This window comes from Poecile atricapillus, chromosome Z (assembly GCF_030490865.1).
Source record: "Poecile atricapillus isolate bPoeAtr1 chromosome Z, bPoeAtr1.hap1, whole genome shotgun sequence".
Taxonomy (NCBI): Eukaryota; Metazoa; Chordata; class Aves; order Passeriformes; family Paridae; genus Poecile; species Poecile atricapillus.
Window position 1 is genome coordinate 135,754,083 of NC_081289.1, and position 15,169 is coordinate 135,769,251.

General features: G+C 38.3%; 1 protein-coding gene across 2 annotated transcripts in view; it reads left to right on the forward strand.

Moving 5' to 3' along the window:
* Nucleotides 1-15,169, forward strand: part of ZFR (zinc finger RNA binding protein) — a 46,785-nt gene that overhangs the window by 16,252 nt on the left and 15,364 nt on the right. The window contains exons 3-12 of one of the 2 annotated variants that reach the window (XM_058825802.1): nucleotides 1,580-1,862; nucleotides 3,281-3,425; nucleotides 4,218-4,436; nucleotides 5,606-5,856; nucleotides 7,211-7,402; nucleotides 9,599-9,899; nucleotides 10,795-10,988; nucleotides 12,350-12,469; nucleotides 12,966-13,111; nucleotides 13,484-13,646. In XM_058825802.1, coding sequence (XP_058681785.1) covers nucleotides 1,580-1,862; nucleotides 3,281-3,425; nucleotides 4,218-4,436; nucleotides 5,606-5,856; nucleotides 7,211-7,402; nucleotides 9,599-9,899; nucleotides 10,795-10,988; nucleotides 12,350-12,469; nucleotides 12,966-13,111; nucleotides 13,484-13,646 — 2,014 coding nt within the window. The remainder of the gene's footprint in view (nucleotides 1-1,579; nucleotides 1,863-3,280; nucleotides 3,426-4,217; nucleotides 4,437-5,605; nucleotides 5,857-7,210; nucleotides 7,403-9,598; nucleotides 9,900-10,794; nucleotides 10,989-12,349; nucleotides 12,470-12,965; nucleotides 13,112-13,483; nucleotides 13,647-15,169) is intronic. The other variant, XM_058825803.1, reaches the window with a different exon arrangement.

Consider the following 15,169-nt stretch of genomic DNA (forward strand, 5'->3'; position numbering starts at 1 on the left):
GTGAGGGACATATGATGGGAAGAAGGTGGTGTCCAGGCATGTAAGTACATCAGTAATAAAATTTTCTCTGTTTCTGCTGTGAGAATGGTTTGGAGCAGGGAGAGAGGGGGTTGCATGTGTGTTTTTTTAATTTGTAAGTGGGTTTTGCTGTAATTGAAATGTTAAAATCAGGTTTTCTAAAAATAAGTTAAAAAAATATTACTGAGCACCAGGGAGTTGTGGGTATGTCTTTTGTGAAATTGAAAGTATATAGATAGAACTCTTATTGAACACCAGTATAGGAAATGTACAAAAAAATCAGATTTATTATTGAATCCCACTTGATGTCATTGTTCCAGATAGTGATATTTTATGTGTTTCATTTTATTTGCTTGAAAATCAAAATAACTATTCTAAGCTTCTAATCATAATCCACAGTTAGATATCATAATAGGACGACATCATGCAGAGTTAGCTATTGGTGCAGCACAATAATTCTAGTTTCTTTTCAAGTAGTTAAACCTTTGAAGCAATGATTTTTTATTTCTGCTGTTAATATTTGTGGTTTTTTAGTAAATTACCACATATTAGCGTCCTACCTGAAAATTTTAGAGAGGCAGATTAGTCTCAGCATGTGCCTGGAAGATTGCCAGAGCTCTGGTAGTGGTTTTCTTGCTTGATATAATTGTCTGCACTTTTGATGCTTCATGCTTCATCAGTGGACTTTTGCTCAAGCAAGTGGGGCCAGCTTCTATAATTCTAACCATCTGTTGGAGAAGTCCCCTATCAGATATATGTGTCTTAAGTAAATACAACAGTTCTGAGCTGATTTTCATGGAAGTCTTTAAAATATCATTGCTTGAATATGGTATAATGAGAACCTTCATGCTAGTAAAACAGAACGTTAGTACACTAGTACTTGCTAGTAATAAGCTCTCACAGAAAAGTAGCATTTTCCTTAATTTGACAGGTGTTTCACTTTATTGAAGAACTACTAAAGCATTTAAAACTTGCCAGTCTGGAAAAAATAAGAGTTTGGGACTACTGCATTATTTTGAATGAAAGACTTGTCTTTCACTGCTTAGATAAAACTCAACGCAAATGCCTCTCCTTATGAAGTAGATAATCTTCTGCATGAAATGCCAGGAACTATAGAGCATGGAGTAATGGGTTGAAAAAACAAGTTGAAATAGGGGACATTGAGGTTAGTTGTTGGAAAGACATTCCTTACTCTAAGAGTGGCAAGAAAGCTGGAACAGGTTGCCCAGGGAGGTTGTGGGTGTCCTGATCCTGGCAGCATTGGCCTTGAGCAATCTGGTCTAGGAGTTGGCATGGAGGTTGGGACTAGATGGTCTTTAATGTCCCTTCCCATGCCTTAACATTCTGTGATTCTGTTCTGTGTATCCATCCACAGAAATTTAAGAAAGATATGGCCTTTTCAATGGGGATGGAAGATGGTTAATAAAAGCCATTAAATAAAGAAGTCTGCTCCAGATCTGTCGTAGAACAGGCAAAGTATTAGTCAAATCTGGGATTTTGAAATGTGTAGGCATTAGCTTTGTAGGTTGGATTAATTACTTATTTTCTTCTGCCAATACAGCCAGCAGCCAGCTTCGGGTGTAGCCTATTCCCATCCAACCACAGTTGCCAGCTACACTGTCCACCAGGCCCCAGTGGCGGCACACACGGTCACTGCAGCCTATGCCCCGGCCGCAGCCACGGTGGCGGTGGCCCGGCCTGCTCCGGTGGCCGTGGCAGCTGCTGCCACAGCTGCTGCCTACGGTGGGTATCCCACGGCACACACAGCTACAGACTATGGCTACACACAGCGGCAGCAAGAAGCTCCACCACCACCACCTCCTGTCACCACGCAGAATTACCAGGTGGGTTCCTGCTGTGTGATTTTTAAAGGGTACTTTGAGAGGAGTACGGCTGTTCAGAAAAGAAAGTGTGATTTTGTGAAACTGCTGCTGTAAAGAAAAGCACTGTCTTGCATTGGCCCGGATGTTGGTTTGGTGTTCAGTAAACTGGGTCATGGAGCTGAAAAGACTGTTCCAATAAAAATTTTCAGTAGAGGTAGAAATAGTTCCTTTATCAGATACCCGGGTGCCACTGGAATCTAGTACCAAGCCTGTGAGGGCGGAAGATTGCCCTAGGAGATAAACTACCCTGTAGGTAGTTTCTGGATATCCTCTTCTGAGATCCCTGCCTAACCTTCTGTGGATACAGGCTTTTGCAAAAGGGCTTTTTGCTCTCTGTCTCCTTTCATCTTGAAATATTATGTTTCTTGCAATAATTTTTCAGCTTTTTAATCCTGAACTTATCAGGACATTATCTAGATTCTAATTACCATTTTGGTTTGTTTAAAGGGACTATATTGTTGCTGCATTTTCTTAATTGTTCTGTACAGCTTGTGTAATTTGTTATATATTCTCAGGTATTACATACATTTGGAAAAAAAGAGAGTCCCCTAAACTAAATAATTCCTGTTTACACAGGCTGGATGAAAAGGATTTTGTTGTTGTATTTCTTGGAATTAAAAAGAATTTTAATGCATTAGTATATTTCTGCTTTAGTAGTTCATGCCTTGCTCCCCCTTAGTTGATCAACTCATTGTGCTTTACTGTAAACATGGTGAGAATGGAAAAATGTATGTATGTGCATATAGTGGCTTCCAAGTCATCCCCTTCTAAGTTTATTGGAGGTCTACTGAATTGTAAAGGTGTCAAATAAGCTGCTTTCCTTGCCTTTAAAGACTAGTAATGGCTCCCTAATGAACGCGTTGATGCACCAAAAAGTAAAGAAGGCTTTAAAAGTACCGCTTTCATACTCTAAAAAATATATTAAGACAAATGTTGTTAACGATGAGATTTTAAAAGAAAATACAGGCTCATGTTTCTGTCCCTGAGAATTTATTTGGCCTTGTAGAAATTCATGTTTTGTAGAGATCTGTGGTGGGTTTTTTCTTAATATTTTACAGAAATAGAATCTGATACAGTCATTAAAAGCTATTGAGAGAAGATGCTTTTCAAAAATAATTTGGTAGAGAAAGGGATTAATAGTATGAGGCTAATTCCTATATTGAGTCTGTAAAAGACCATTAGGGCTGTTTCAGGCCTGAAGTATCTACGAGAGTAAATTTAATTTCTCTAATGCATTTATTTGTGTCTACTGTACATGTAGATGGGGAATTTTTACTCGAGTAGGCCAGAAGACAATACATTGTTAATTTGACTCTGCTGATGACTTCAATTACTCTAGCTATATACCTACAGGTGGTTTCTCTGTTTTGAATTTTTAGGATTCCTACTCTTACGTTCGATCTACCGCCCCGGCTGTGGCTTATGACAGCAAACAATATTATCAGCAGCCAACCGCGACTGCGGCAGCCGTGGCTGCTGCTGCCCAGCCACAGCCCTCAGTGGCTGAGTCCTACTACCAGACAGGTGGGTGGCATGATTAAAGCTGCTTGTTACTCATAGTCTTGTTGACTACTTTAAGCCTTAAAAATGGTTAGTTGACAATTTCATATTATCTTCTTGTTTTGTTTTTGTCATGTAATCTCTGTCACTATGTGGAAAGTCTTTCTGTACCTAGAACTTCAACACTCGTGACATTGCTCTAAGTAGCTGCCTCTGAGGTTTGGACTGCCACTAAATACATTCAAAATATACTTCTAGGCAAAGTTCTTACTGGTTAGAAATCTTGCTGAAATAGGTTGAGATAATAAGTGTTGTGTTCAGATGATAACTTCATTAGAAATACTCTTTCCATTCTCTAGGTACTTCATGTATATAATTCTCTAATTACTCGTATCATGATTGCTACAAAGCGTGAATCCTGCTTATTTTTTTTGACATAGAATTAAGACGAATGCTTAGGTGTGCTTTGGTTTGGAGTATTCTAGAAAAACTGTTGGATAAGAAGGTTGTTTAATACTTGTTTAAAACCATGTTAAAAACATGATAGCAGAGTTAAAAACAAATAAATTTAAGGCTTATTACTGTGAGCTGTGGCTTGATTGAGACACATGGTATGCAGGGCCTAGCCATGACAGTAAAGCAATCCAGTGCACAACACTAAAATGCAAAACAAATGAAACAAAGCTCCCAAAACAAACCCCCACTTTTTACACATTTGTTCACAAGCATATTGTTAATTTTCCCTTAGTATGGTTTGCATTTCACTCAACTAAAACTTGACAATGTTTGTACACTTGTATTTTCTGTCTTCATTAGCTCCCAAAGCAGGATATAGTCAAGGGGCAACTCAGTACACCCAAGCCCAGCAAACACGGCAAGTGACAGCTATAAAACCTGCAACCCCAAGTCCAGCAACAACAACGTTTTCCATATATCCAGTGTCCTCAACTGTGCAGCCGGTGGCAGCTGCAGCCACTGTTGTTCCATCCTATACTCAGAGTGCAACGTACAGTACAACAGCAGTAACTTACTCTGGTAAGATTTTTGCATGTTTTATTGCTGGGATCCTTGCAGTTGCTGCAGAAGAGGCTTTCAGCACTCAGAATTCTAGCAGTTTGCTCAATTATATAGTAGTCTGCTGAGAAGTATCAACCAGTTCAATCAGTACAATGGCAGAATGTTTTGTTGTATCTTTAAAAGAAGTTTGATTCATTATGTGCCTATTTTGTTACATGTGAGAGTATACAAAGTGTTGGCATTGATATCTGAGCAGTAAGGTATAAACTGAAATGGAGAAAATGGAATATAAAACTTAAGGAAAGGCATCTACACAGATGTTACTCCTAGGAAATGGGAAGGGTGCATGCAGTTACAGAGACAGGGAGGAACAGTTCAGTATAAATCTCGTAAGTTTGGGTTGTCCTGACCCAAAATGGAATGAGAAATGTGTGCTGAAAAGACCTTAATTCAACCATGAGGAATCCAAAACATAGTTAAAGATGAAAATATGGTAACTTCATAGCCATAGATGGTAATTAACTGGCATGTTATAGCTACCCTGTACTTTTTGTTTTCTTTTGTTTCCTGCTTAAAAAGGGATTTTATTACTTCCTTGCAGACAGAGCCTGGTTTCCCTGATTTATTCAACCAGAAATCAAGGACTGTGTAGCCAGGTTTTAGGGGGTGAAGCATCTTCTCTGTACCAAAACAACTTAAGTCACTGAAATAGGATGTAATAACACTAGATGTTCTGTCTTCTATCTTCATTTTTTTCCCCTTCCTCTCCATATTATCAGTCCTTGCCATTTGGGAATGTGAACAGCAAATCTGGCTCTAGAAGATTCCTTGTTTCATGTGGCCTTTGCTGATTTTTTCACTATAATTCTTGTTCCATCATTCCCAATCTTACCGGATGTACTAAGAAATTTCCTATGTTCTCTAGGGATGCTTTGAGATATCTAATGTAACTATGTGTCTGCAAAGATGTGTCTAGAACTGAGTATATTCCAGCATGATTAGTGGCTGTATATTTTTCTACTGTGAAACATGAAGCCAAATTCAAGACTGCCTGACAAGATCTCAGTGAATTACTTACATCTTGCCTTGTCCCTCAACTGTTATGCAACATGATTTGAATTAGTGTATTATGTAATTGATACATTATATATGGTGATGTAACATTTGTTTTTATTTTAATTTTTCAGGTACCTCCTATTCTGGCTATGAAGCTGCAGTGTATTCAGCTGCATCATCCTATTACCAACAGCAGCAGCAGCAGCAACAGAAACAGGCAGCAGCAGCTGCTGCTGCTGCTGCTGCAACAGCTGCTTGGACAGGGACCACCTTTACTAAAAAGACACCATTCCAAAATAAGCAACTGAAACCAAAACAGCCTCCCAAACCACCCCAGATCCACTACTGTGACGTTTGCAAGATCAGCTGTGCTGGACCACAGGTATCTGTATTATATATTATTCTACTATACTTTATTCATAATTTCTTCAGCTAAAACCCTGACCCTCTTAAGAGTCATAGAATTGTAGAATGGCCTGGGTTGGAAAGGACTTTGAAGATCATCTAGTTTCAAGCTCTGTGCTGTAGGCAGGGACACTTGAGTGCCTCCAGGGATGGGGCATCGACAGCTTCCCTGGACAACCGGTGCCAGTGCATCATCACCCTCACAGTAAAGAATTTCTTTGTAATACCTAAACCTACTCTCTTTCAGCTTGAAGCCATTCCCCCTTGTTATGTCACTCCACGCTTTTGTGAAAAGTCTCTCTTCTATCTTTCTTATAAACTCCCCTTAGGTACTGGAAGGTCCCAGTTAGGTCACCCCAAAGCCTTTTTTTTTCCAGACTGAACAAACCAGATTGTCTTAGCCTTTCCTCATTGGAGGGACGCTCTGTCCCTCTAATCAAGAGTATTTTTTGACTTTTAGACCTGGTTGTATACTTCTACTGAAGGAATAATGAAATAAAAATGTGTACTATTATAGAAAGAGTTCTTATTGGAAGACATAAGGATACACCCCTGAACTGGTACAGAGAAGCTTCACCTGACTTCAGAATTATTTGAAACTCTGAATGTGATTTGTTTCTTTAGCGTAGGAAACTTATTAGAAAATATTGTTTTGAGAGCTATGGGATTACACAAGTTTTGTGAATGGGAAACCTGAAAATTTATTCTTCATTATATTCCAACTTCCCACTTCAGTGTCTCAGTGGGTACAGGTGCCTAGAAAGTTGATAGAAAGTCAGGCAGAGTGTTTGTGTGAGTCTGATTAAACAGTTATTTTACTTTGGGTAAACTTGTCATTATTTCCTACCCTGTCTGCTCTAGGTCGCCAGTGTTAATATAGGAACTAATATCAATTTTTGAATTTCTTTTTCATTACAGCTTTAGCTGTGCACTACCTTCTTTTAAATTGATTTTTCTGTTTATCTGGATCCACTTAGAGTTTGAGGGAAGCTGAAAATCAAAAATAATTGAATGCAATGCAGGAAACTGCAATTTTCTGATCCTATCAAATTTTCAGTGGTGATGATGACCACTACTTGATTGGAATGCTGAGAAGTTAGAGGGAAAAAAAATGTATTATTTTACCTAAGTGTGAGATTCTGATGCTGGAGAAGAACATTTTCTGGTCTTAGAAGTGGCCTATTAATGCCTTAAGAGCATGCTGTACCACAGAAATGTTCAGTGTAGGAGGTACTTCTTAGGTAAAACGTGTGTCTTCTGCTATGTTCTGTATTACATATATTCACAGTACAAAGACAGCTTACTTGTGTGTGTTTTGTTTATTTAAACAGACTTACAAAGAGCACTTGGAAGGCCAGAAACACAAAAAGAAGGAAGCAGCATTAAAAGCTTCCCAGAACACCACCAACAATAGTACTTCTGCTCGTGGAACTCAGAATCAGTTGCGCTGTGAGCTTTGTGATGTGTCTTGTACTGGGGCAGATGCTTATGCTGCCCATATCCGTGGAGCCAAGCACCAGAAAGTGAGAGTTTTCTCTTTTTCTTACCATGCTAGTCAGAATAAACATTTCTCCCCATCATTTTTTCTCATTTTTAGGAAGGAGAAAATATGCAAAAACAATAGAATTTAAATTATTTTATTAAAAAATTTTAGTTCTTCTTTTCCTTTCAAATATGTCTTTAGGCTCACTATTAGAAGGGCATTGTTGAAAGAAGAGGGGAAAATATTGCCATAGCACCAATAACAAGAGGATATATTGGGGTATCATGCAAATCGTAGGAAGAAGGTGTGAGGATGAGAGAAAGAGTGAGATGAGGAAAAGGTACCATTTGAGGACATGTGGCACCATGCTTGTGCCCCCTAACTTTTCTCAGGACTTTTCTTGAGATTCATCTTACTTGCCTGGCTGGGACAGTAAATCTTTCAGTGCACTTTGAAACACTGTAAGCTGAGCTAGTGCAAAGAAGAGGAGTGCGAGGCATCATTATTTGATAGTTCTTGCAAAGAAAACTGTCCAGTGGAAGCAAGGAACAGTAGTAGTTGTTGTAGTAGACTTTATAGTGAGTATGTTTAGAAGACTTCTGGTACATGTGTTTTTCTCGTTGTTTGGGTGCTCTTTTGTGGGCATTCTGGAATAAAAACTCCGGGCTGCACTGTGAAATGCTGTGACCCATGTTTTAAACTTTGACATAGAACAGTATGTGCAGTGATAGGTAGAACATGTGTTTAGAAATTACAGATTTTCCTCATAACTCTGGAAAGATTAATGTCACTAACAAATACAGTATTAATACTCTGCTTTTATAGCTCTTTGCATCTCAGGACACAGGCATCGGTAGCATTGTTCTTATTAAAATAAATCTCACAGCATGTTTAAAAGAGAGCAGAAACTAAAATTTAGAGAGACTTGCCTAGTGTTCTTCCTTTAATAACCTGAGCCATTGCTTTCTTCAGTTGTACTCAATACAACTGTATTGTATACTTGTATACAATATTGTATACAATATTATATTGTATATTGTATACTGTATAATTGAGTATTGTATACTGATGTATACTCCATCAGTATATGGAGTGTAGTATATATTCTCCTTTTATATTTGGATATAGTTTTCTCTTTTAATAGTTGCAAACCATTGCTGGGTTTAGGTTCTTAGTGTGAAAATGGTATCTCAAAGGACTCTCTTTATTCCTGTGAGAACTAAAGAACTGTGTGCATGCTACTGGAAAAAAGTAATTTTGAAGAGTTGCTTAAGCTTAAATTTATCCTATTGTATAACATTAATATGTCTGTATTCTAATAGGGAACATAAAAAATAAGAGCAAAAGCCTAAGAAACTAATTTGTGTGCATATCATGATTGTACACATGTTCACGTGTAAGGCATGTCTCACAGATTTGTATTTTTTACTGCTGTTATCAAAACTCAGTCTTTAGTTTTTATCTTGCGTGGTTTTTTCCTAAGGATTAGTTGCATTGCTTTTTCAGGTGGTGGTCAGCAGTCACCAAAAAGAAGTATTATTCCATGACAGACATGTTGTGGAAAGACCACTGCTTATTACTTCTAAGAATAAGCATGTACCTCTTTACTTTCTATAAGATACTAAAGAGTTCTGAAATATATCTTAAATCCTTCTAAACTGTTTCTGAACATTGGAAAAAGAGAAAAAAAAAATGGTTAACTTTTGCCTAAGGAATGTCTTTAGTTTAGCTGAATAATCTGGCAAGTGATTCAATATGAAGACTCTTCAAATGTAGCAATCAAAAGACAGTGTTGCTGAAGGTGAATTAAATAACTCTTAGTTCCAAATACTGTTTGGAACCAAAACAGTTGGATGTGCTGCCTTTTCCAGGGAGTCTAAAAAGTGACCAGGCAACAAAACAGATACATTGAAACACTAGGAGCAAAATGTATTCATGAACTATCCTGAGTTACAAGCTCGTTGTGCTTCTGTTACTATGTAAACAGCTATGGGAGTAAATGCCCGAATTTCTAGTGGAAGTAAGCAATATAAGGTAACAACTACGTATTTCTTTGTTACAGACGAGAAGAGCTTTTACACATCTGTCTTTTGTCTTTCCCAAGACCACTTTTTGTAAAAAAAAAAAGCTAATTTTTTATTTCTATTTTTTTTATATTGATACTTTTGCTTGTGATACAGTATTTTTATAGCTATCTCTGGGAGATCATATTCTGAATTTCTTTTCCTACTTACAGGTAGTAAAGTTGCATACGAAACTTGGCAAACCCATTCCTTCAACTGAACCAAATGTGGTTACCCAAGCTACTTCCTCAACATCCACATCTGCTTCCAAACCAACTGCCTCTGCTTCAAATATAGCAACTAGCAGCAGTACAGTGAACTCTTCCGTTGCATCTTCTGCAGTGAAAATTCTTACTCCCACAGCAAACACACCACTTAACACTGCGTCCAACAACAAAACATCTTCAACTGCTGCTAACATAGCTGTAAAGAAAATATCTACACCGAAAATAAACTTTGTTGGCAAGTACAGAAGTCAGTCTTTATTTTAAAACCTAACCTGTTCCGTATATTTTTTAAGAATTAATGCAGCAGACACGAATGTATTTAGGTAACTCCATGCATGAGTTACTCCACTATGTTTAAGGGAATTACTGATAGGCAAGAATGTCTATAAAAATTTTGCTTCAAAATTGGTGGTGTTTTCTGCCCAGTTGTCTCCACCTGCCCCTTCCTGAATACTTCTCCCACTTTCGTAAGAAGCCTCCTACCTTTGGTTTCATATGTAGTAGTTGCTGGAGTATTGCAGTTTATAGTCCTAGTTTCAGTTCACAGTCTGGGCTGTTAATACACCTGCAATAGATTGGCATTTTGTGATGGGCAATAGAAACATCTTTTTTACAGTGGAAAACTAACCATGGAAACTTTGAACTGAACATAACAGAGATGGGAAGCAGCTGTTCCACAATAAGCTATCCTGCTCTTCAAGGAGAGCCTTATACAGTTGCAACACCAGGGGTACACTGCCTTTACTAGTACAAACATTATAATTTTGAAGCACTTTTTCTAGATAAATTTACATAATAATAAAAAAAGAGATAATTAAAATAAGCTTTCTGAGTTATTCCCCATTCAGTCCTGTCTCTTGAAAAAGCAGGAAAGCAAATAACAAAGTGGTAATTTTATAAAGCAAAAGTTTTTCTTGTTAGAATAAACAACTTCAGTGTTTAAGTAACCTGAATGTTGTTAAACTTACTGTTAAAATATGTAATTGTATTGAAAACATATCTAAGTTTGGGTAGATTTTAAAAGACTATAATTCTTTGCCCAGATCATAGATATTTACAAATAAAATCTTCAGTTTGCACATTATGTTAAATCACATTTTCATTTTATGAAGGGTAGTAATTTAACTTTCTTTGATTTCTAGGTGGCAATAAGCTTCAGACAACAGGGAGTAAAATGGAAGAAATGAAATCAGCTGAAAGTGTTAAAACACCTCCTGCTGCTACAGTACAAACACAAGAAGTAAAACCAGACACAGCAGCTGAGCCAGTGACTCCCACAACTCTTGCTGCCTTGCAAAGTGATGTCCAACCAGTGGGCCATGACTACGTGGAGGAGGTATTAATATGAAAATGTTATTATTTTTTAGTTGTTTCAGTGAAACGTAGTCATAGAGTGGTTGAGGCTGGCAGGGACCTCTTTATGTCATCTGGTTCAGTCACCCTGCTTAAGAAGGACCACCTACAGCCAGTCACCAAGGACCATGTTCAGATGGTTTTTGAGAATGTGAAAGGATGGAGATTCCATAACTTCCCTGAGCAGTTGTGTGAGAGCAGTCAGTCACAATAAAACAGTGTTCCGATCTTCAGCTGTTTTTCAGTTGGCGCTAATTGTCTTTGGTCCTGGCAATGGGCACTATTGAAAAAAGTCTGGCTCTGTCCTCTTTACACCTTTTCTCCAGATATTTATATATCCTGATATGATCCCCCCTCAGCCTCCTCTTCACTAGGTGAGACAGTTGAGGTCCCTCTGGATGTCAGTGCAATCCTTTGGCATACCAGTCACTCCTCTTAGTTTTGTGTCATCAGCAAACTAGCTGAGGGTGCATTCTGCCTCATCATCCAGAGCATTATTGAAAATGTTACAGGACTGAATTGATCCTGGAGGTGCATTGCTGGCTCCTGGCCTCCAACTGGGCTTTGTCCTGCTGATAACCACCCTTGTCCAGACTGCTCAGACAGCTTTCAGTCCACCTCACTGTATGCTTTTTCAGCCTATGCATTAACAACTTGTGTAGGAGAATATTGTGGTGAGACTGTCCAAGGTTTTACTGAAGTCTACATGGACAGTCTTCACTGCTCTGCCTTCATGTGCCAGGTCTTCACCTTGGTGAAGTCATGCTGACTGCTCCTAATGGTTTTCTTGAGCTCATTGTACCTGGAAATGGTTTCCAGGATTAGCTGCTCCATTGCCTTCCCAGAGATCAAGATGAGGTTGACTGACTGTAATTCCCTGGGTTCTCCTTGAAGATAAGAGTGACAAGGCACTGAACCTGCAAAGGCTTGTGCATGTGTTTACATTTTTGTGTTGTGCATGTTCCTTTCTTGCTTCATATGGCTGGTATGAAATAGGTGGATCAAGTCTGATGTAAATTTTGCATAATACACCGATTTGTGATTTATTAGCTCACTATGTTCAGGTTTGAATTTACAGCTGTGTACTCTTTGGAATGGAAGGACCTTGTGTCCTTGCTCATTACCAAGCACAATGGTGTGTCTGTCAGAATTGATGGTTCTACTTTTCTACTTTGCCTTCTTTCAGTTACTGTGTGAACTTCTTAATGTGTTTTGGGACAAATGTGTTAGAGGTAGACATCCAATGTCACTGGATAATTTGATTAATGGATTATTGAATTTTATATCAGCTTTATAAAATAAAATAAAAAAAGACCAAATATGTTAAAACTTTTTTTTTTCCAGGTAAGAAATGATGAAGGAAAGGTGATCCGCTTTCACTGTAAACTCTGTGAGTGCAGTTTTAATGATCCTAATGCCAAGGAGATGCATTTGAAAGGGCGGCGGCACAGACTTCAGTACAAGGTAAGAATGCTAATGCTACTCTCTGAAAATCGACCAGATGTCAGCTAACTGGTCTGGTCACCTTTTCTTAGGTTTAAAGACTAGATAAAAGTAGGCACTCTGAGTAAAGAGCATCTGAAAAAATAGAAATATATTTCATAGGCAGTATAGTGTTTAAAGAATAATGCAAGCTGCAAAATTGTATTTTGGTTGAGGTTTTTTAAAACGTTTTGAATCTTGCTTGTAGTACAACAAATGCAAGCAACAATAAGTTCTTTATGTTGCTTATGATGAAGTTTAAAAAACAAAATAGTATTGCTGTGTTTTTGGTGGGATGAACAACATTAAAAAGCAGACTTTTCAATGGTGCGTGCATTTGTGCAGTTCTAACACTGCATTTTACTCCCTTTGATTTTATTGTAGATGAGTAATGTTATGTTAAATATGTCTGAACAACTCCATAACCTTGAGATGAGGACAGGAAAACAGCATTTAATTCATTACTTTTCTGATCTAGAAAAAAGTAAACCCAGACTTACAAGTAGAAGTAAAGCCCAGTATTCGAGCAAGAAAAATTCAAGAAGAGAAGATGAGGAAACAGATGCAAAAAGAAGAATACTGGAGAAGGCGAGAAGAGGAGGAACGCTGGAGGATGGAAATGAGGTAATGCATTATGTTTCATGAATGAATGTGACAAAGCTGCTGTCAGATTGTCTGAAACTAAACTCTACATATAGCTACTTATTTTAAATACTTTAGGGAACTCTGTACTGTCTTGTTTTAAATTGTTGTTCTCTCACTGGGATTTTTGTTTGCTACTGTTCAGTTGTACTGAGGAATGCAGAGTTATTAGAATTACTTTTCAATAAATGCAGACCTACTTTTACAACAATAATTCATTTTAGTTACCATCTGTTTGTTGGTATTTGCTTATGACTATTAAAACTTGTTGAGGATGGAGAAGAATCTCTCTAGAGTGTTGTCAAGTATTAAAACAGTGTAAACAAGTATAAACAGAGCACTTTGATTATTCAGGCGATATGAAGAGGACATGTACTGGAGGAGAATGGAGGAAGAGCAACATCACTGGGATGACCGTCGCAGAGTACCAGATGGAGGATATCCTCATGGCCCTCCAGGACCTCTAGGTCTGCTGGGAGTTAGACCTGGAATGCCTCCTCAGCCCCAAGGACCAGCTGTGAGTTTCTTAACTTGAGAAAAGAATTAAACCATTCTTACCAGGAGGCACAGTTAAGAATTATAAATTATTCAGTGCTACTTCACTTGTCTCCAGTGTTTCTTAATAAAGGATTTAGAAAAGAGAAGAAGAAATTATATGCTAATGAAATGGTGTAGGTGGACTAGTCTTCCAAAATAAGTCCAGCAAAATGACAAGAGGATGCTTTAAATATTGCTTCTTATGAAACACAAGTCATACTGGATTTTTCTACCTTTTATTTTATTTGACTGCATTATACAACATTATTTACCTAATTGTGGACAAATGTGTGGATAAAAAGTGGGTTGGTCATCAGTCTCAGAGAATAATGCTTTGTGGTGCACCATACTCCAGCAGTGTGGAGTGCAGAAGAACTATGTGGGTTGATACTAGCATTGGTCTGATAAGCACCTTATCGGTGATCTGCAAGGTGATGGAATGAGTGCACACTGCTGAGGTTTGCAACTGGCATGAACCTGAATCATATTGGGTTGGGGAGGATAGCTGATACCTTCAAGGGCAAGGGCACCATCCAGAGGCACCTAGGCAGGCTGTAGGAGTGGAATGTTATGGAATTCTGCAAGCACAAATGCCTAATGCTACACTCAGAAAGAAAGTTGCATTCAATATTGCATTGACAGAGACTGGGTAGGAGCTCTGCTGAAATGGATCTCGGGGTCCTGGCAAACAGCCAGGTCATGCATGAGTCAGCAGCATGCCCTGGCAGTAAGGCCAGCAGCAACCTGAGCTTTACTAAAAGAAGCTCATTCAGTAAATGAATGGAAGTGATCTGCTTTCATTAGACCCTCACTGCAATATTGCATTTAATTCTGGGCTTTCCAGTACAAGATACATAAAGATACATAAACCATAAAAAGCTCAGTGTGAAGCTACCAAGGATGGTCAGGGGTCTGGGATGCTTACCCTGTGAGGAGAGACTGAGGCATCTGAGATTCAGATGTTCAGCCTGTAGAAGACAGCTTCAGTGGGACATAATAGCCTTCTAATAACTCTGCTTTTATACAGGATATGGAGCCAGGCATTTTACAGTCAAGAGAGGGTGAGATACATCCAGCTTAAGCCAAGACAGAAGAGGTTTAGAGTGAATACAGGAAATTATTTTTTCCATACACGTGTTGTGCATCCTTTGAAAGTTTTCAAAAATTAAAGCCCTCAGCCAACATGATATGGTCTTACTGCTGACCATGTTTTGCTCAGGAGATTGGGCTAGATGACCATCCGAGGCCATCCTGTAGAATCCTGTGATTGTACAAAAGTAATCATGGATACTTTATTTTGCAGCAATATGCAGGTATTTCTCGGTCAACAGAAAGGCAAGTGATATTAATGCTGAGAAAGTTCCTCTGATATTGGGACTAGGCCTTAGTTTACTTTTGATACGTCTCAGGTCTTTTCAGACATGATTGATTGTGACAGTGTAGGCTACTGAGAAGACTTCATGTTTTGTTACATTTCAGTGATGTGGGATTTGAATATTCTGT